This window comes from Dysidea avara, chromosome 6, assembly GCF_963678975.1.
Source record: "Dysidea avara chromosome 6, odDysAvar1.4, whole genome shotgun sequence".
Lineage (NCBI taxonomy): Eukaryota > Metazoa > Porifera > Demospongiae > Dictyoceratida > Dysideidae > Dysidea > Dysidea avara.
The window spans coordinates 31,087,970-31,110,742 of record NC_089277.1 but is presented as its reverse complement, the minus strand read 5'-3'; the positions used below and the strand labels follow the sequence as shown (position 1 = coordinate 31,110,742).

Here is a 22,773-nt window from a genome sequence, read left to right as displayed (position 1 = left end):
GTTGTTTAAAACTATTGAGTTAGAGGTTTGCGTGATATGGAAGGTGACAGCCCAAAGGATTTTGCTGATTGTATCGATTCGTCGATTGAATCAAAGAAGCGCCCTGTTAGAACGAAAAGGATGCCGCAGAAGCTGATGGACTCATCGTACGCTTTGGCTGGAGACGTGTTCACTGTGGAAGAGTTGACAAGTAAGTACAATAGATACGTAAATAATACAATTGTGTATTATATATATACACTGTTTATAACGCTCTTGCTAGGACTATATAGGCAGATTTAACAAGGCATCCTAGTAACATTTCTAGAGGAGCGGGAATTTTGTATATTTTAACCTAGTAAGACAGACTCTTCACCACTTTTTAGAGAAATTTATCCCTTCACCTCCCCTGACCACCCTTGGCCCTAGTCTCGCCCACCACAAGGGTCTGGTGCCACGCAATAGAGGCACTTGGCTGTGTTAACTTATGATGTCATGGTGCATACTCGACTCACCGACGATGGAGCACCGTTTAAAGGCCGGTTACAGTAAAAGAAACAATAGTACAGTGTTTACCAGCAACTGACATCAACATTCACAGAAGTAACAAAGGCAAGTTCTAGTCGCGTGAATTTCATAGAATATTTGAAGTCGATTCTGATTGGACGTTTCAGGCATTCTTGAATCTGATTAGTGACCGCACTTTTGTTCGGTTATGGCCAAACTTTTGTATTGCATGGCACCAGACCCTTGTGGTCTGGGGCGAGACTACCTTGGCCTATATCAGTGGTAGCTGGGCATTTCATTGATAAGAAATTACAAATACTAGCTAACTAGCAGGGTACAAAATTGTAGTAATCCAATATTTGGTTCACAAGCACCTGGACAAAAGGTTTGGCAGTATATACATCGTAGAATACCCAAGAAAAATAGTTTGTAAATAGTATTTGGGACACTGTTCTACTTCAGTATGCATATTGTCTGTTTAAATGCATACTGCATGCATACTATGAAACGCTGCTGTAGTAAGCCCTTGCTACAGAGGTTTTCAGGTTGGTTGTCCGCAACTTCCTGTCAATACCTGGCGCATGTGCACCAATGAAATTCACTCATTCGTTGAATTCAAATTCAGTGCTCAGATGTCATTGGCTGTTGATTGCACATGCTGGACAGCCAACCTGAAAACCTCTGTATCATAAAGATTATATACAGTTCCTTGGACACACAAAGTGTTGATAGTGGCACCAGTAGGCTGCTTATTTAAAACTATACTAGCCTTTTCTTTGTTGTTAAACATATGGAACTGTATGGTTAAGCAAAAGTCTGACAGCCTTCACCACCAACTATATTATGATCTCTTGCCAAGGCTTACAGTCTCTACAAACAAAAGAATGCCACAAACTCCCTATATATCATGTATCCTATTCCTGCTGATGATAGAGAATTGTTAGTATCTGATGATTGGTGTTGATAAGGTCAACCCTTTTAACCACAAGTAGGTTAAGCACAACTTTGCTGAATGATGTGCAAGCATAAGCAATCAAGTTCAAAAATTTCAGGGCTTTTTGTCTGTTTAAATTACTTTATTCCAGATTGTGAAGATCAATTGCCTTGATGTTTTATATAGTACATTTTAAGTGTAAAAGTATATGTACAGAATTTTGTGAATAATTGGATGTATGCATCATCCTAGATGTGATCAGTACACAATTTCCTAGTATTGTTCAAGGCATGATTCGGTGTTCACTCACTACTGCTGTTCTCTAGTTGATGGAGTAGGCATGTGTGATCTGTGTGGGCTGCATAGCTTGACAGCTGCATGTAGATTTGAGATCAGATGTCATAAAATGGCATCTTTTGTGGTCAGTGAAAATCTATTGTGTCTGTTATACACCTTATTTGCCACATTCTTTATTTTAAATATCATAGTAGGTGCCTGAATGTTGATTGTACATAATATATACTTTTCTATAATTTCATTTTTGTTGTAGGCATATTTGTTATAGTGAAATCTGTACAGAGTGGAGAAATCAAGCATGTTCGGCTGCAGTACCTGTCCTTGCCATCCAATGAGCCGTTGTCCAAGACAAAATTGACAAGGGGCACTGATCTCTTTTTTGATTTCCAGGGAAAATCATATCCTGTTCAGTTCCTGGGTTATCAAGGTATTCATGTGTGTATGTGTTAGGCAGTAAATATACAGTAATAAGTATGGCGTTGTGCCAATATCATTTTGGATAAGTACAATTTTACACTAATTGGATATGCACTCCTATACTATATAGGAGAGATTTTGCGTACCCCTACGCAAAATCTCTCCTATATATATGGGAATACATGCATTTATTTAGCGTACCCCTACGCCATGGTGTTTTCCCATATTATATAGGAGGGATTTTGCGTACCCCACGCAAAATTACTCCTATATAATGACAGTACCCCCGTACTGTCATCAATTTCTTTGTCTGTCTGGCTACTTCCAACAAATGTAGCTGAAACTTTGCTCTCAAGAGTACAGCATTGATCTTTCATCAAGCTGATAGTTGGTGTTAAAACAATTGTCAATTTTCCAGTAAGCAGTGGTAACAGTTGAAAACATAAGCTTTTGCCAGATCCAGTAGGCTGGACCACTAGTGTATTGTGGCCTTTCAATGTAGCCATTATCATCTCAAGCTGCCAGTCCTTGATCGAATGTATTGCAAAGTGCTTAATCATGAGGCCAGTGATTTGTGCTTCCAGTTGGTCTGTATTATAACATACATAACATCTGCAGTTTCTGCGCATGATGTACATTACTTACCAGAGGATTGATCATGTTGATGTGAGGACACCAGGTGAGGCAGCGTGCTCAACCGTACAATGTGGTGATTGGCTCTTGATGGTTGTTTGTGCCTCACTGTGCCTCACTGTGCTGCACATCATGCAGTAAGCATTGCTGCATTCTTCACAGTAAAATGTGGCAACATTCTGACAATGTTCACACATATCTACTGGGTTGTAACATCAATGATACCAGTTCTGACAAAATACATATTTATTGATACTCACCAGTAATTTGATCCTGTGTAAAATCTTCCAGATTGTCAGGCTGTTCCTGAAAGTCATCTTCAATGCAATAGGGATTCTCCATGACTCATCTGCTACACTCCATTTCAAGAGCTTTCAACAACTGTGCTGAACAGTTCTGCAGCTGGCTTATATATGCACCAAGATTTTAAAGTGATGCAGAAGTGTGAACCAAAGCTTCAAAGAAACACTTTCTTTGATAGATTAAAGTGAAGGTCACAATGACCTTAGTTGTAAGTGACAAAGAAAGTGATAATATTGAATAAAAGAATATTGAATAAAAGAAGTGGGAGTCACACTGACAAAGACTAAAAAATTTCTCCTATGTAATATGGGAGTAATTCTGCATGGGGTATGCAGAATCTTTCCTATATAATATGGGAGTAATTCTGCATGGGGTACGCAAAATCCCTCCTATATAGTATGGGAAAACACCATGGTGTAGGGGTACGCTAAATAAATGCATGCATTCCCATATATATAGGAGAGATTTTGCGTAGGGGTACGCAAAATCTCTCCTATATAGTATAGGAGTGTGTATGCAATTAGTGTAATTCTATCCTTAACCTATCATTTTATATCATGTTTTCAGTTAAAAACTTGATGCATACAGTGTATACTGCAACGTAAACTAGTGTCATTGTAAGCTGTATTATCATTCAGAAAATCAGAATAGTAAGGGAAGAGGGGAACAACATAAACAGGCCAGAAACGATTCTTCATCTGATGAAGAAGGTACTTCACTGCCAACTATTTCTGGCCAAGAAGGATTGTTTCATGAGGTATGTGCAATTCATACATGATAAAAGACTATCAAAGAAAGTTTCAGTTTGCTAATATATCAGCTATGTTTGTGACCGGATTTGCGATAAGGGGTTTTCCACTAGTGTCCACACACATCGGATTTGGAAGACCATATCATGGTGTTCAAGAATGATACAAACCTGAAATTTTGCCAGCTCTTAAGCACTCACTACTCAAGTGAATAGCAACTCCCTTTCCCAAGTTATAATTCCCCAAATTTGGATGTGTGTGGAAGACCTTTTTGCAAATCCAGTCACATTTAGGTTTAATGTCAATCAGCTTGTACACATGGATTTTGATATTTAATTAGAAATTTCTTAAAACCGATGATGTGCCTAAGAGGATAAAGGATTTCGAAAAGAATGATGGATTAAGGAAGGCAAAACATGAATCAAAGAAACCAAAATCCCATAAAACTGATCAGTCAAAAAAGGCCAAAAAGAAGGTTCGTGTTGTTGGTGTGGAAACTTGTGAATCAGTAAATGTTAATAATTGTTGTAGGAAAAATCACAAAAAAGAATTTTCAAAGGAACAACTATTTTTTCATTTGATGAAAATTCAGTAAGATAACCATCTTAATTTAGAATCTGGTCCATTCATATAGAATTATTTAATCGGTCAGCTTTGCCATTACAGCTCTTCAAAAAATTTACAAATCTTTAACTTGTGTTTTGTAGCAGCTAGCGAGTACAGTGGTATAGTTGTAGTAGTGCGTACAGTGGTGTTCTTGTGTGTACGGTGGTGTAGTAGCGTGTACGGTGGTGTAGTAGTGTGTACGGTGGTGTAGTAGTGTGTCCGGTGGTGTAGTAGTGTGTACGGTAGTGTAGTATTGTGTACGGTGCTGTAGTATTGTGTACCGTGGTGTAGTAATGTGGTGTACCGTGGTGTAGTAATGTGTACGGTGTAGTATTGTGTACCGTGGTGTAGTAATGTGTACCGTGGTGTAGTAATGTGTACCGTGGTGTAGTAATGTGTACGTTGGTGTAATAGTGTGTACGGTGGTGTAGTAGTGTGTACAGTGGTGTAATAGTGTGTACGGTGGTGTAAGTGTGTACGGTGGTGTAGTAGTGTGTACGGTGGTGTAATAGTGTGTACGGTGGTGTAGTAGTGTGTACGGTGGTGTGGTGTAATAGTGTGTACGGTGGTGTAATAGTGTGTACAGTGGTGTAGTAGTGTGTACGGTGGTGTAATAGTGTGTATGGTGGTGTAGTAGTGTGTACGGTGGTGTAGTAGTGTGTACGGTGGTGTGGTGTAATAGTGTGTATGGTGGTGTAGTAGTGTGTACGGTGGTGTAATAGTGTGTATGGTGGTGTAGTAGTGTGTACGGTGGTGTGGTGTGATAGTGTGTATGGTGGTGTAATAGTGTGTACGCTGGTGTAATAGTGTGTACAGTGGTGTAGTGTAGTAATGTTTACATTTGTTGAAAACATTTCAGGTCATTTGGAAGGTTTGTTTGGCCTTATCTATAATTTTGCCTAAGCAATATTGGCACATCATTGTTTGAAAAAGGTGAGGGTGGATTATAGGTGATTCTTTTCATGGATCACACCTACTCCTGAGTGTTCCCTACTACAGTAGTGGACATAAAAAAGGTCACATTTGCATTCCGTTTCGTTTCATTGAACAGAATGAAAATGTTTGCAAAATGTTAAATAACAACAGCCGCCATTTTATAAAATACAAAGACACCTACCATGTACAAAATGCTTCATAACTCTCTGTTGCTCGCATCGACATGATATACTGTAAGTGTCACTAGATTCGCCATTCAATGGCAATTCAAGTGATATATAAGATCACGTGATTTGAATGTTTAATTATAATGGCGACTGAAAAGTGTGATGGATGCAAGCGAGCAAGAAACAAACGGCCTTGTCTCTACAACCAGTTAGCCTTTCACTATTATAAGTTATGCAGTTCCGTGTAGGATAGAAAGTGAAATGCAAACTCTTGGCTTAGCCAGTGGCTTCTTACTCCGCCTGTACAAATACAAGAAGAATGCGTAGTTAATGGAAAACACGTAATTTTAGTCAGGAATAAAACAGTAGCTTCTAGTACTTGTGCTTCAGTTATTCACCCTAATAGTACCGTTTGTGTTTCACCGGCTTGTTCCAGCTCCACTCCTCAGCTGCCTTCATTGTAAAATGCTAACCACAAATGGAATGGAATGGCAACACCGTTGCATGGAACGCAAACGTGAACTTATAGTACTATTGTACTGTATGATAAAGCTGATTCAAAAGTTGCAGACAATTATAGACTATTAGTGAATTTTTATTGCTTTTAACCTGCTAAAAACTGAATTCATAGGAGTGCATAATCATACAGTACGATGGTGCTGTATAGTAGGGACCACACAGGAGTAGGCGTGGCCCACAGCAAAGAATAACCTAATAATAGCCTAATTTTTTCCCAAACAATGAAAACTAAGCCCAAACGAACCTTCAGATCGACCTGAAATGCTTTCAACAAGTGGCTATGAAATTTAAAAATAATTTAATGAAATTTTCAATTGACTGACTGATTGACAGATGCCTTCAGACAAGCATAACTCAATAACTGCTAACACTGCGTGCTTAAGTTTTCCACTGTTTGACGTCACTTCGCTCGAGAGGTGCCTTTTGGCATACTGCAGCACATATACATGTAATGAATTCATCATGGACTTACCAGTGTCCTCCTTTGTGTCCCATTTATCTTTGCTTAGAAGGAAATGTTTCAATTTCACGGCAACACGCGATGGCTTCCCTGACATAACAGAAATAGTACATATTTTTTGTAGAGTTGCACCGATATGAATATTGGTATCGATATAGCCATATCGGTCTTATCGGTTATCGGCCAAAAACCCAGAAAATCGCCGATATAGCTGTTGTTATTATTATCATTATTATTATAGCATACGAAATCGCTGTGCAGTGATCTTGTAGTAGACCAAATTTGTGCGCAGTGAATGGCAATTATAGCCTGTGTTACGTCATGTAAGTCATGTGATTTAATTAAATGCTACCATGAAAGTGTGTTGTTAGTGTACACCAACAGTAGTAGATAACCGCCTATTTGTAACAGGATAAAATACCTCGTGTTACAGCTGTTATTTGAGATTACTTCAAGATGGAGGAAAGTTTCTTTTCTTGGGAAATATGGCAAAGCAGTTTTTTAGTGCTCCACCAACTAGTGTTCCATCTTAATGGCTGTTCTCTGGTGTAGGAAATCTGTATGGTGAACAAGGAAATAGGTTAAGCCCTGAACATGCTGTTCATGAAATGCTTGTCAGTATTAAGTACAATAAGCATTTATAGTTAATCAAACAAACTTGTTACATGTAGCTATATGAAGATGTATTGATTTGCATAGAGTGATATTATAATTACATATTACAATTAGTGAGTCGAATACTCATATTGGTATCGGTGATTTCGTACAACATATATCGGTTAACGGTAAATCGGTGCACCCCTAATTTTTTGTACGCGCTTATTTGATTGCAGAGGGTCGTTACTATTCAGTGGACTGGACTGACATATTTTTTGTTTACACGCATTCTATGGTTGGATTTGTGGAGTTTAAAAAGATAGAGAGGCTTTTACAGCCCACTACTAAATGGCCTAATGTAATTCGCGGACTGGACTCATGGACTGGACTTGCGGACTGGACTCACGGACTGAGTTGGAAACAGCACTTAAACAATTAATAATTCAGGTATTATCCATGTCTTGCAGCACTGGAGACACCATTATTAACCTAAAAGCAGTTTTAGTTTGCTGGTACTGCTCTTCCTTACAAGTCATGAAGGTTGCGCGAGCACTAATTTATTAGAATACACTTACAACTCTTGTTACTAATAGTGATAAAGTGTGACAGAGGCTATTGTTGTAACGTAGATGTTTTATTTTGTTGCTCAAGTACTTAGCACTAGTGTTAAGGCTGTAGAGTAATTCTTCTCAACAGGCGGGCCGGTATGAGGTGATGGGGCTTGCAAATAAACCACTTATCACTACAGCCTGAGGACAAAGTACAATATCTACGCTACAACAATAGCCTCTATCATGCTTTATCACTACTAGTAAACAAGTACCATAAGTGTATTGCACTTTGTGACTTGTAAGGAAGAGCAGTACCAGCAATAGTAGTTCAATAATGGTGTCTTCAATGCTGCAAGAGATGGATAATACCTGGATTATTGTTTAAGAGTTGTTCAGTCCGTGAAGGCCATTTAGTAGCAGGCTGTAGCCTCTCTAACTTGTGAAACTCCGAAAATCCAACCATAGAATGCATGAAAACAAAAAATATGTCAGTCCAGTATTCCAGTCCAGTAGTCCAGTCCACTGAATAGTAACGCCCGATTGCAGAGGTGCTTTTCGAATAGCTTTTGGTTCATAATTCTGTTCAACAGGCTGAACATAGCTGCGTAATGGATACTTCATTTTCAGACGATAATTATTATTACTTGGGCACTCGTTGCCAGTGCGCATGCTTTAATAGTCTTAATAATTATTTTTTGCAAAAAAAAATTGCAAACAATTGCACAAAAATTAGGAGTTTTCTACTAGAGTAGGGACCCTAGTAGAGTAAGAAGAAGTGCTGAAACAAGCTAGAGTAGGCCACAATACTAAATCACAGTAAAGCAATAAGAAGTGTTACTACTGTGCAGTGTGCACCATTATGGTATCTTGAGCATAGTAGGGATGTAACACTTCTTATTGTTATACTGTGATTTAGTATCGTGCCCTACTCTAGCTTGTTTCAGTACTTTTCTTGGTCTACTATGGTCCCTACTCTAGTAGAAATTTTTTGTGTACTTGTAGTAAGTAAAAGTTATAGAATTTTGAGGTGTATTCATAGTGTGCAGAACAGTGGAGCTATTGGTTGTCCTAATCAATCAATAGGTGCAATACTTTTTGTGTGTCAATATGCATATTTTGTGCCTTTCTTTGTTTTAACTAAAGCATTTGAAGCCAAACTAGTAACTACTAAATTCATTAATTTAATTGATAATAAATTTAATCCTTGTATGTGTGTTTACGTAGGTATCTTCCTATGAAAGCGATGATGACCACAAGAAAGATGCTCTGAAGGTTTGGATTTTCCTAATGTAGCCCACTACAATATGGGACCCGCTGAGCACAATAAATTAAAATGTTTTTGCACATCCCTTGAATTCCATTCAATTGCACTCTATTGAAGGAGTGGAATGCCAAAACTTTAGCCTCCTATATGATAAACAATCTTGGAGTTACAGTGCTAGATTTTTAAAAAGGAAGAAATTCAATTCGTACATACATAAAAAAAAACACAATACAGGTGCTTACAATATCAATCATAGCTTACAAGTAGAGGGAGCTGGAAAGATGGGACAGACTTCAATCGCAATGTTCACCATGAGCTATGCATATGTGCCTCGCTGATAAAAAAACAACAGAAATTTCAGTGAAATTCAAATTTGCTGGTAATGTACAAGATGACGCTAATTGGATGTGCACCCCCCTATATATAGGAGTAATTTTGCGTACCCCTACGCAAAAAGTCTCCTATATATAGAGGAGTGCATGTGCTAAAATTACGTACCCCTACGCCAAGCAGCACTCCCCTATATATGGGAGACATTTTGCGCACCCCTACGCAAAATTACTCCCCTATATATGGGAGACATTTTGCGTACCCCTACACAAAACCTAATCCTAACCCTAACCTTAACCTAATCCTAATCCAGCTACAAACTAACCCTAACCCTGAATTTAATTTGACCAAAAGGGTGTTAAAAGATTGATGGTGAACATGTACACTCCTATATATAGGGGGGTGCACATCCAATTAGCGTCATCTTGTACATTACCAAAAGATTGATGTCAAAGAAATGGTGAACATGTACAATTTTCCGTAGGGGTACGTAAAATGTCTCCCATATATAGGGGAGTAATTTTGCATAGGAGTACGCAAAATGTCTCCTATATATAGGGGAGTAATTTTGCGTACCCCTACGCAAAATGTCTCCTATATATAGGGGAGTGCTGCTTGGCGTAGGGGTACGTAATTTTAGCACAAGCACTCCTCTATATATAGGAGAAGTTTTACGTAAGGGTACGCAAAATTATTCCTATATATAGGGGAGTAAAATCTAATTAGTGTAATTATATCTATGACCAAATTTGCTATAACAAGGTATTGAAATGAGCCAGGTAATGAAATACGCATGCCTCAAAACTTTCACACATGCTTAAATTGCTTCATAACGCTGTGAAGCAAAACCTCTATCAAGATACCATATAAGATTCATTTGGACACAGGGAGTGAAAAATCTTTGCTTCATGTTTCCATGCTAGATATTTGGTGGATTGTGGGTGCAAATGTAACATTTGGTAATAAAAAATTACTACTGTAATTTCTTTGCTGAATTAACCTTTTTGCTTAGTACATATGAAAGCATTGAGGAAAAGTACTACAGATTGATAGATTAGTATTTTATAGTGCTTCTTCCTATATATATATATAGGAATAATTTTGCATAGGGTTACGTAAAATTTCTCTTGTATATATATAGGAGTAGAAAAACAATTAGTGTAATTCTATTCTTTACCGCACAGTATGTACAAACTGTATAGGGCCCTCATGTACGGTATTTTGTAGATGGGACTCGGGGACTGGCCTAGAAACAGCTTATTAGTAACATTCCAGGCATTTTTCTAGCTCCTGTAATGCTGAAAGCATCTTGCGGTGGTACATAGGAATTTCTACATGGTTAGCCACAGTTGATAGATTATTCTGGTAGATTTACTAACTATAGAAATATTTACTGCTAGGGCTGAAACAAATACTCGAGTATCGTGAAAGATTTTGATACACAAGTAGTAAAATTGGTAATTGGGTACTTGTTAAGATTGCATGACCCAGTTTACTTTATGAATTTGTAAATATGAAATGAGTAATAGTTAGACAGCAAATACTAGCCCTAAATACTAGCAAATACTTGGCTCTGCCTCAGTTTCTATGTTGCATTCCTATAAAGTATTTGTGCCCAAATAGGATAGTATTTGTTGTCCTATTTAGACAGTGGCCTGCTAATAGTGAGCTAGTGTAGATGCTTCTTTTGTAAACACTGAGCGGGCATTCCAGCGGTGAAGTGGATACTAAGTTAGTCACCAAATCCATGGAACCCGGCACGAGGCACTTGAATAAGGGCCTTCAGTTGTACTGAGAATGGCACAATAGCAGCGAACTGGTGTTAAGGTTATAGGTTTACAGTTTGACGAATAGACAAAAGCTACCAGCTTAATTAATTCATGGCTTCTATTCAGTTGAGTAAGCTTATTAGGCGGCTACCACAATGGTCAGTTTAGCCACGGACTACACAGCAATACGGTTGTTACAGTTTAATGCAGGACTGTTGCAATCAGCTCGCAATTACTTCACTTTGCTTGGTCTTTACTAACATATTAAATACTAATGGTCAACAACAGGCTATTAATTGTATCATTGTGCTTCATTGTGGTTGTAAACAAGCGTGACCACTAGCCTTACCTAACCACATGTCTCTTAGTACTAAGAGACTTCCTACAAAGGTCTCTTCATAAATAAGAGACCTATGTACACGCATCAAAGTATACACTACATACCATTGTCTGAAAGACTGTAGAGTTTGATTGGGAAAATTTAATGCATATTTTTGCAGTAGGAATGCCAACATTAGTGCTTAAATACAGTGTGTGTATCATTACTGATTCTTGAAAATGTTGTAAAATGCTTAAGGTCCAGTAAAACTTTCACATTCCTATGACCATAAGAAAATAAGTACTTGATTGTTAACTTGAGTGTATCTGAATACTAACATAATCATTTCAGCCCAATTAAATATGTATAGTGACTTTCACCATGGGTGTCGTTGATGAGACTACTAGGCTATGAACTATAATTCTTTCCAGCTACACAAGGCTATCTATCCTCCTTTAATTATTGCTGAAGAGTGTAACACCAAAGGAATTAAATCTATACTAGCAAAACTATCTTTTCCACGACCAGCACAAGTGTGTCGTAATATGTGACCCGCTGAGCAAAAACCTGACTTTTAAGCATAATTGAGATATTTGCCATTGAACTACATTGTGTAAAAAACACGTACTACAAAAATTGTTTTACTTACATTTTAATCACTTTGATAAACAGCAAAGAAATAATGGAAATGCTATAACTAATATACCAGTGGATTTGCCTCTTCATGGTGAGTAAGAATATCTTTGTTTTGTTCCATAGCCTAAGTGAAACATGAGTTATCGGTGTTTGTTTACATTGGTATAAAATTTAAGCTTAAACAGCCTTCTTCTTTGAACGCCTGGATGGATATAGACTAAACACTTTATCTTACTGAATTCCCCAGTTCATGGTGAACACAATGAGTCAAATGCCAACTCCACAGCTTATTTCCTTGGTGTCTTATGATCGATTAACCCTTAAAGCCGCACAGGCTGATATGTTGGCCTAAGGTCTAAAGCACGGAAAATGCATGCTTCTTATTGGTATAATGCATGCTTAAAGAATGTCTTCTGAACTGGCAACCTAGATCAACCTTGTGTAGCGTTTTGAACAGAAACTATTTGTGAAAAAGAAATTTTAGGCTTTGGGCTACTTAGACAAGTAGAAATAATCATTGTAACAACAATTGCTCACCTGTTATGCTGCCACGAAGAACGGTATCTTTGCTTCCGTTTGTTATACACGCACCACATCGGCAGCCATTTAAAAGATTGTATGACTCGCTTAGTTTTATATGGCATGATTCATTATTGAATGGCGAGCTGAATAGTGAGTCCATAGGACGTACTGTGAAGAAGTTATGAACGTTCTTCTGCTTATATGTAATACTTAGTCTACGCAATTTGTGACAGCTTCTTTTCATGGTAATTTTTACCCTAAACGCGTTCGTCCAACGGTAACCCCTAGGTACTGTTTTATTCCTTATTACATCATGAATAGAATGGTACAAATTGTGTAGCCTTAGCACTTACTGTACAGACATTACAGCGCTTTGTTTGTGGCCATGCAAAACAGCTGATATATCGGCCTATACATTTTCAGTGCACTTTAATTAATAATCGCGTGCGGCTTAACAGGAAGTGGTAATATATTATCCTATTAGTGACTGTACAGATCAATTATTTTGCTTTTCTTGCTTTCTATCGCTACAACTTCAAGACAATTCATCAGATAAGGCTGAAACCTTCACAGCCCATTAGTTTTTAACCATAGAGAACATCTAACCAATAAAAAGAATTTTGAGGAAGATGAAATAAAGTCGGGTTTTGCTCAGCGGGTCACATATTCGTGCATGCATGACGTAAGAGCAGCATCAGCAGGTGTAGTTTGTTAAGGTCATGAATTTTGTACTTGTCATTTCTGCTAGCAATGATGTGTATATTTGTGACTCCGTTGTGTATTTTACTAGGAGTCAAAGATGTCACCAAATTAAAGCAGCAAATATTTCTGACAATGACGAATCTTTGGTAAGTAAGTCAAAACATGTGACAGCTAATGTTGAAAATTAGATTGTACTTTATTAGGTGATGGAAGCCTCCAGTGAAAGGGAGAAGGATAGGGAGAAGCGGAAGAGGAAACAAAATGATGGCAAAGAACAAAATGTAATCAAGGTACTATATATATCCGTACTCTCAGCATTCTCCACAATCACCAGGCCCGTAGCCAAGAGGGGTTCGGACGAACCGCCCTTTAAAAATTAGGTCCACTTAAAACTTCTTACTTCAATCACTATTCACTAAACAAATCGGTGCGGATAGCACAGGGCTGTCTTCTCATGGCGTTTCAACTAATTATGAGTTTGAGTAAGTTCGATTGTGGGTTTAGATTAATGCGGTTTTGAGGATTTCGCTGTGGTCAAAGTGTCACCGCCGTGCTTAGTTAGCTACTAAGCATGCTAAGTTACTAAGCGTGCTGTGTGATTCTTCAGTATGGACAGAGTAGCGCAAAAGGAACGTGAACGGAAGTGCTCAGCTTCATCCTGCCAGAGATTAGACAAGCTTTTTACGAAGCTGAGACGAAAAGATGAAATGCAGGCGAGCCGGATGGTCCAGGTGAGGCTAGAGCAGAGGTAATCGAAATCGATTCCGACTCTGAGCAGCAACGCGATCGTCCAGTACTCAGTAAGTAGCATGCATGCCTAGGGCCTCGATCTTAACCTTTGGCAGTAGCTATGCTAGTAGCTACTGAATTAGTGATGTTGAAGTATTGTATAACAACAGAGACAAGCCTCACAATAGCTTCATGATGCCTAAGCGGTATTTGTTAGGTTGAATCAAACCCAATGGTGCTTTCAGAGTGGCTAAAACCAGTACTACAAATTGTTTATAAGTTAAATTTTCTAATCGATTAAACTAACACACTATCTTATTTGCCTGCTCATGGAGAGTTTGAATATCTTTGCTTCATGTCTGTAGCCCTGAGGGTACGTGCATTACGTGCATTTGTTTACAGTGTGTTAGATGTAAACAAAATTGTTATCATTTTTTTACTAAAGAATTACCTTCATACCTGTACGCACAAACTACTACAAGGATAATGCTATACCTCAGCTGATGTAACACTTCATGGTAAGTGGTACAACCCAAACCTTTCCTTTGCAGAATATTTTAAACAATGTTATGGCAGCAAATGTAAGCACTTGTAGTTTATTTTACAATAAATACTTGCCAGGGCTTAACCCAGGATTTTAAGCTACATAGAATAGGGGTGGGGCAAAGTAAGTTTTTAAACCAGGCGCGTGCCCACAGCCGGCCAAAGGAAATTGTTTTACAAAAACTGTCTCTGTGTTTGTTATATGTTTGTCTGTCCACTCCCGCAATTGGTTGGTAAATAAGCTGTGCTAAACTTCTGTCAGTTAAGATTTACTGCAAGGCGTAGCAGCACTTCGTCACTAAAAAATGCAAAACATGAGGTTTCTAGGGGTCTGAAAAATTAGGTGCTAATATATGTGATGAATTTTCGGTATACGACATTAGTTATGTATCAAGGTTTGTGTATAATCCTAGGGGTGCAGTGTCGCCCCCTAGGGCTGAGCGATTGTGACATTTTGCTACTTTCACGATTGTAGGATGCAACATATCACGATGTTATAACTCATCATCATGTGTGGACAACTTTGAATGAATTATTTAATACACAGTAAAATTGTGTACAATTGTTCAACACAATTAAGGCCAAAGGCAGTTACAATTTAATACAAAACACTGTAATGAATAATAGTATCCTTAGAATTCAATGCTTTCTAATAGGTAAGCTGTACAATAACGTACGTAGTAAAATTTATTCACAACGAACTCTAGTTCCTTTGATTGTCTTCTTCCACAACCGTATGTGCCACCATTTTGTATTTAATAATGTACGTTTGCATGTGATGTGACACATCGCGAGTATTTATAAGACATATCAACATCACGATGTTCAGAGACAATCACGATTAATCCCACAATCGATATAATCTCACAGCCCTATCGCCCCCTTAGATTATGTCCTGCTTGCTTGTTGTATTGCTGTCCAGCGTTATAATTCCAAATCTACTCACTGCAGTGGGGTGAAAATCAAATATTCCATTCTTTATACAGTGCAAATATGGCTCGGAATATAATTTTTCATTGTACGAACAAGCCGGGAGGATCATCAGGGCTTCATTTAAAGGGGGCGCTCGCCCCTCCTTGACAAATTCTTGCTCCCCTTAAATTTTAAGCAATAGTTTAATGCCTCAGAATGCATTTGAAGCAATTTGGGAGAGTCTAAAATACAAAATTTCCTGGAGGGTATAGGTACCTGAGAATTCACCAGAAGCAATCTAAGAGAGTCTGAAATGTAAAAAAATTTGGAGCGGTATGCTATTCTGAGAATGTACTAGAAGCAATCTAACAGCCTAAAACGCAAAAAATTTCCTGGTGGACAGACCCCTAGATGCCATGTGCGTAAAAGTAAGCATACCAAGCTTTACACTATTGGTCCCCCTCCTTGCTCTCATAAAACTACATTTCGCCCCCTCTCGAATCATTTCCTAGATGAAGGCCTGGTCGCATATACCTATGTTGGTGCAATAATGACTAGGTGTACAGGCTTGTTTTTTTTTTTTGTTTTTTTTTTTCACTTTTACATGTCACTGTTACTTGACAGGTACCTTTAGTTGTAGCATTCACTGTTTGTATACTGCATGCATCATGGAGTTGCCTTAATCTTACTCCATATGGTTTTTTTTTTAAATAGAAGTCGAAAATGTCACCAATTAAAGCAGCACATATTTCCACCAATGATGAAGTTTTGGTAAGTCAAAACATGTGACAGCTAATGTTGAAATTTAGATTGTACTTTATTAGGTGATGGAAGCCTCCAGTGAAAGGGAGAAGGATAGGGAGAAGCGAAAGAGGAAACAAAATGAGGGCAAAGAACAAAATGTAATCAAGGTACTATATATATATATATATCCATACTAGGGCTGGACGAATATTGAAATTTACCTTCGAACATTTGATAATAAAATATTCGAAGCTTCGGTGTTAGCCTTCAAGCTAGAGGCTTTCTTGCTCTTACTAGTGAAGTTTTATCCTTCTATTAAGTTGGTAAGTGTTTGGAAAGTGCATAGCAGCAGTACTGAATGACGCGATCGATCGATTGTAAATGGGCGTATCCGCTATACTGCAATCATGCATAGGTAACGACTAAAAGGACGTTTCCTGCCATATCCTTCACTTTACAAGGTGTTTTAAGGCTATAACTGTGGTAACAAGCTAAACTGCGATAGTTCAAAAGTGGGCATGGCACTCTGAATGCACAGATTGGCTTAAATAAAGGTTGATACTTCATCCAAGAAAAAAAAAACATATGAATTCATTTTAATGCCAGTGTGCTGGTTATATTCCTAACAAATGCAAATGCATCTACAATGTTTTAAACTAAAGTCGATTAGGTTAGTACTCTCAGCATTACTTTCTCCAATCACTATCACAATCACTATTTGTGCAGTGTCGCCCCCTTAGATTATGTCCTGCTTGCTTGTTGTATTGCTGTCCAGCGCTATAATTCCAAATCTACTCACTGCAGTGGGGTGAAAATCAAATATTCCATTCTTTATACAGTGCAAATATGGCTGAAAATATAATTTTTCATTGTACGAACAAGCCAGATTTTAGCTGAGCGGGTAACGCATACCTATGTTGGTGCAATAATCCCTAGGGGTGCAGGCTTGTTTTTTTTTTCACTTTTACACGTCACTGTAACTTGACAGGTACCAGCATTCACTGTTTGTATACTGCATGCATCATGGAGTTGCCTTAATCTTACTCCGTATGGTTTTATTTTTAAATAGAAGTCGAAAATGTCACCAATTAAAGCAGCACATATTTCCACCAATGATGAAGTTTTGGTAAGTCAAAACATGTGACAGCTAATGTTGAAATTTAGATTGTACTTTATTAGGTGATGGAAGCCTCCAGTGAAAGGGAGAAGGATAGGGAGAAGCGAAAGCGGAAACAAAATGAGGGCAAAGAACAAATCGAAATCAAGGTATACTTTCTTGATTATAAAAAAATATACATTTGTGTAAATTGAGCTGTAGTTATAATGTGAAATCAATCTAAACATTTTGCACACTTCATACAGTACTGTATATTCGGAATGGTATACATGTATGTAGCAAAGCCAACTCCATATACCGTATTTACTTGGTTAAACACTGTAGCTACTAATACCTTAGTCTCAAAAATCGATGCGGCGACTATTCAAACTCTACCACAGTTTGATACCCGTGAACGATGTTTAAGCCCTTATTTTCACAATCGATTGTGGGGCCCCCTTCAGTGCGGCGACTAGTAAAGGTGCGGCGTTTAACCAAGTAAATACGGTATGTCTTCAGAGCTATACCCATGCATGGGCCAACATTTCCAACAATTTTCTATGAATCAAACTAATTTTCTACTTACTGACTGCCTGGTTAATTGATGCCTTCAGCCAAGCATAACTTTGCTGTGGATAAAGGAAATGGGCTGTTTTCTTTGCTGCTAGAATCATATCAGTTTTTCATAAACTGCAGAGACTTCAATTCTTGCACCATGTAATTAACATGGTTCTCTTTTCTTTCACTGACAGTAGATGATGTAAATTCATGTGTGTATGTGTGATGGCTTTCCACTATAACTTACTGCGGCATGTGTGATAGTTTTATTTTGTATAGCCAATGGGTTGCTTGCAGTTGTAATGTTCTTTGTGTGGAACAATGTGTATTGGGGTTAATATAGCATAAACAGCTGCATTACTTTTTTGATAATTGGAGTAATCGCCCACCCAGACACATACATTTTAAGGCTGCCGCACATTGCTTTCCTTTTTTCTCACTTATTTGGCTTTACGACACAAAGTGCTTGTAGGGTACACTGTCCTACAGCATGTTGCATAAAGTGTGTTTGTAATGGTACATAAAGTTAGGGAAAATCCATGATTGATTTTGAACTTGCAGCCGTGGGTGCAGCTTGTGCTGTCTCACCAGCAATTTATGTTGTTTGTTGTTACAAAGAAACTTCATCGATCAGATTTTTACTTCTGTAATGAATTGGGTACATGTAAATTGATTCAATTTTAACTTATTTTTTGTCTTTTGCACACAGATTCTCCTTATGCAAATCCTATCACGGCTGAAGAGGATCGAGAAGTTTGTAATGCCAACTAGAGATAGTTCTTCTACTCCATGTGTAGCCGATAATGTTGGTGGCATTAATGTTGCATTGCTACCTGCCAAAGATTCGTACGCTTATGCACTGATTCTTCTTGATGCCCTATTTACAAAAGAAGAGCTGAGCCGATCATTGATGTTTAAGACCCCAAAAAGTTCAAAACCACCTTTAGATGAGAAAAGAATACAACGCCTCATTTTCCTGGTTGAAAAACGGTTTCCTGGTCAAATAGACATGAAGACTCTTAAGTTGAAAGTAAATCAGAAGTGCAGAGATAGTGGAGTAGTAAAGGTAAAGAAGGAGGCTGTTAAAGAAGAGGAAAAGGCAGCTACAGAAGATACTGATGAAGTGGAAGCAACTAATTTAATGAAAGGCTCGTCATCTGGAGCCACAAGATCAAATACCATTCCTCTCTTCAAGCCATTTGTTGATGGTGACACAAGCGAAGAAAGTGATGACGATGATTCATGAACTTTGGCAATAAACAATATGACGCTACCTGCATAAATTACATAATAATTATTATTTCTGAATTTCTGCTCATGAAAAGTCTTATAAAGAACTGTGAATTCTTACTTCCATGTAGTGTCTTGACTTGTCTTTTCTTGCGAAGACTTTAAATGTACATGTTCCAAAATCATCCATGGTCTTACAAGTGTAACTTGTAAGACCATGGATGATTTTTTTTAGAAATGTCTTGCAAGAATGTTTACTAGGGTCCTTTTGTATCCTAGGACATGTTGAGAATTCCTCAAGTGTCCTTGTTAATTGTAAAGACCCTCTCTAGTCCCAGTCCCCAATGGTCCTTTTGTATCCTAGGACATGTTGAGAATTCCTCAAGTGTCCTTGTTAATTGTAAAGACCCTCTCTAGTCCCAGTCCCCAATGGTCCTTTTGTATCCTAGGACATGTTGAGAATTCCTCAAGTGTCCTTGTTAATTGTAAAGACCCTCTCTAGTCCCAGTCCCCAATGGTCCTTTTGTATCCTAGGACATGCTGGGAATTCCTCAAGTGTCCTTGTTGTAAAGACCCTCTCTAGTCCCAGTCCCCAATGGTCCTTTTTATCTTAGGACATGTTGAGAATTCCTCAAGTGTCCTTGTTGTAAAGACCCTCTCTAGTCCCAGTCCCCAATGGTCCTTTTGTATCCTAGGACATGTTGAGAATTCCTCAAGTGTCCTTGTTGTAAAGACCCTCTCTAGTCCCAGTCCCCAATGGTCCTTTTGTATCCTAGGACATGCTGGGAATTCCTCAAGTGTCCTTGTTGTAAAGGCCCTCTCTAGTCCCAGTCCCCAATGGTCCTTTTTATCTTAGGACATGTTGAGAATTCCTCAAGTGTCGTTGTCATAAAGACCCTCTCTAGTCCCAGTCCCCAATGGTCCTTTTGTATCCTAGGACATGTTGAGAATTCCTCAAGTGTCCTTGTTGTAAAGACCCTCTCTAGTCCCAGTCCCCAATGGTCCTTTTGTATCCTAGGACATGTTCAGAATTTTTCAAGTGTCCTTGTGTAAAGACCCTCTCTAGTCCCAGTCTATAGTGGTCCCTTCATTTCTTAACATTCTGCAAGTGCCATTACTCTCTGTATTATGAGTCTCCTTGTATCCAAAAACATGCATGTTGGGATTTCTTGACTGACCTTGTTGTAAAGACTCTCCAATCCTCAATGATCATACTTTTACCCTTAATGAGCATTAATGTACTGACGTAGTATTAGGTCGTATACAATTTATTCAGCATGCGTAATGACAAGTTGTCTAGATCAATAAGCTTTTAAAGTAATTTGCTTGCTACTAGAACAGCTAGTTCAAATGTGCTAAGATCTACAATACCAATCATGATATAATGGCAACTTCAGTCCAACTTCCTAGGAGATCTTCTTGGAGTGCACATCCCATCCTCCATATCCTGGATAAGTCTCTTACGTTTCATTCCTATGCCCCTGTGGAAAATGTAAAGCAGTTATAACCAAATATGTTTGTCAAATCCATGTAAAACAAGGAAACGTGTAGTAATCAAGCTACACACATGCATGCACACAAACTATCTTGAACTGCAAATACACATACGTTAACACATTTTTTTAGTTAAGTACTTACTTACACATGATACTTACATTGGCAAAATTTCATCTTGGACAAGGGTATGTTCATATTGTGGCAATGAAGTACCTACTTTAGATAGTTTCTTTACAAAACACATCTTTTCTTCCTTGTCACTAGGTACTAATGCCTTCTCAAACTCGTAGTGCTAGAAAATTATAGTCATCACAAACAGATTACAATACAGTTGATCCCTATATTATAAGGTAAATGATGATGATCTTGTTTACGTTTACCATATTGTAAACAAATGCATGTGACATGTTTACTATTGAAGCTACAGAAACGAAACAAAGATCTGTGAACTCTCCATGAGCAGGCGAATAAGATGGTATGTAGTTTTAATTGATTTGAGTCTTCCTTCTTATACATGCTTGTGCAAACAAGTCGGGTTTTTTGCTGAGACAGTCACTAGTATATTTCAGGTGTAGTCTCTATACCACCCTTGTTTCAGTACTTCTTATTTCTTTGATCCATTAAAATTCCTTGTGTATACCTATTGCATGCATGCAAATGTACACATGTACGTGTATTCTTCTAACCGTAGCTGAGCCTTTGCTGCCACTAAGCTCAATGACTTTTCCTAACCCTTCATTCTCCAAGTAATAAAATGCCTTTACTGCACCATGCTTATTTCCCTTGTTTCTAAACTTCTTCATAGCTAATAGTGGCTTCAAATGCAATCTTTTGCCAGGCAGCATCAAACAAAACAATGCGGTAGACTTTGTGCAGTCTGTATCTTGATTGGAAGATGATGACTGTTCTAGGCTATTGACTTCCTCCTCCTCCTCATTATCATCATCATCATCTATAATGTTAACAAGCACACATATAAACAATTAATTATGCCATAAAACCGCTGTGTTATAATAACACATGCATATATGTTGCAAAAGTAAACTATTTGCCAGCAATTTATAGCTGGTCTCGTATATAACAGGAAAGTTTAGATTGAACAACTATTTTGCTTAGCAAAACCCCTCAGTGATTCAATGAAGGCCTATATACAAAGGAATTCTCCACTTTTTCTTCACCAAATTTGCTCACTGTTTCATATGACATTTTTGGTAGTTGCTTTTCAAATAGTAAACAGCTGCAGGATGACAGTGGGCTCGTACGTCTGATCTACTTAATAAATTTTCCTTAAAGTTGTGTGTATAAATTTATGTGTGTTTGCATGCATGTCCATAACTGTGTGATCAAGTACACTGCTTCCATTGTACATGAAGGGTACTAGCAATAGCATAGGACTTCAATTTGTTAAAGCCCATACCAGAGAAAAAAACAAAATCCAGCCTAGGGGAATAGCATTTCAGCTCAAAACATGAATTACCCAAGACAGGTACTTTCTTAAACACAGTGTTGCTTTAGATATTGAGTGTTTCTTAATTTATTAGAGAAATTATTACAAATTCATTTCTATTAGAGTCAATTACACATTTCATTTAGCACATTTTCTGATATAGTCTACCATTTTGAATGATAGTTAGACATCAACAAAACAAAGATTTATGCACTTGAGTTACCCAAAAGCCCTGCTTGTGGCACTTGAACAAAACAAGGGTGCTACTATAGAGTGTGAGGGCTTTTATATTATGCAGAACTCTGTGTTTTGAAATCAGATCGTACTACCTTCACAGCTACTTGTTGTAGTATAAGAAATGTAATATTAATTGTAAGAACCAAGCAAGTCCATTACACCTCCCTCTGGTCAATACAACTTTTACTGTCTCTATTTGTTGCCAGTGTTACAGGTGCATAATTTACCTTTTTTTGTATTGCCATGGATCTATTGAGATGAAAAAAGAGATCTAAAGGATTTATATTCCTGTAAGTAGCAATGAAATTCAAGTATTTTATCTTGCTGTGGTGTAAGTTAATTTGAGCAAATTTTCTACCAGATGCACACTCTTCGATACTGAAGATCACAACATTATGCTTTCATAGATCATCGTCTGAAATGTCTTGAGAAAGATCGTTGTTTTGAGGTTGCAAAGCATTAGCAGCAGGATTTGTAGTTGGAGGATGTGCTGTAGAGTTTTGGGAAGGTAAACAGGACAAAACAGAATTTAATGAGTCTTTTAATTGCTTAATTTTGGCTGCTTGGTTAGCCAAAACACAGT

The 22,773-nt window shown here is 37.9% G+C and overlaps 2 protein-coding genes across 2 annotated transcripts; one reads left to right on the top strand and one right to left on the bottom strand.

Moving 5' to 3' along the window:
* The first annotated feature begins 1,654 nt into the window (after positions 1 to 1,654).
* On the top strand, positions 1,655 to 19,115 carry LOC136258554 (uncharacterized). The gene is made up of 12 exons (XM_066051874.1): positions 1,655 to 1,841; positions 1,971 to 2,144; positions 3,709 to 3,827; positions 4,160 to 4,294; positions 8,880 to 8,927; positions 13,286 to 13,343; positions 13,401 to 13,487; positions 16,096 to 16,152; positions 16,206 to 16,292; positions 17,195 to 17,251; positions 17,305 to 17,391; positions 18,489 to 19,115. The coding sequence occupies exons 7-12, from the start codon at positions 13,404 to 13,406 to the stop codon at positions 19,023 to 19,025; spliced, it is 909 nt and encodes a 302-aa protein (XP_065907946.1). The 5' UTR covers positions 1,655 to 1,841; positions 1,971 to 2,144; positions 3,709 to 3,827; positions 4,160 to 4,294; positions 8,880 to 8,927; positions 13,286 to 13,343; positions 13,401 to 13,403; the 3' UTR covers positions 19,026 to 19,115.
* Positions 19,116 to 20,096: 981 nt separating this feature from the next.
* Positions 20,097 to 21,347, bottom strand: LOC136257557 (uncharacterized). The gene is made up of 3 exons (XM_066050783.1): positions 21,193 to 21,347; positions 20,665 to 20,798; positions 20,097 to 20,490 (listed from the first exon to the last, which is right to left on the bottom strand). The coding sequence occupies exons 1-3, from the start codon at positions 21,307 to 21,309 to the stop codon at positions 20,403 to 20,405; spliced, it is 339 nt and encodes a 112-aa protein (XP_065906855.1). The 5' UTR covers positions 21,310 to 21,347; the 3' UTR covers positions 20,097 to 20,402.
* Positions 21,348 to 22,773: the final 1,426 nt, after the last annotated feature.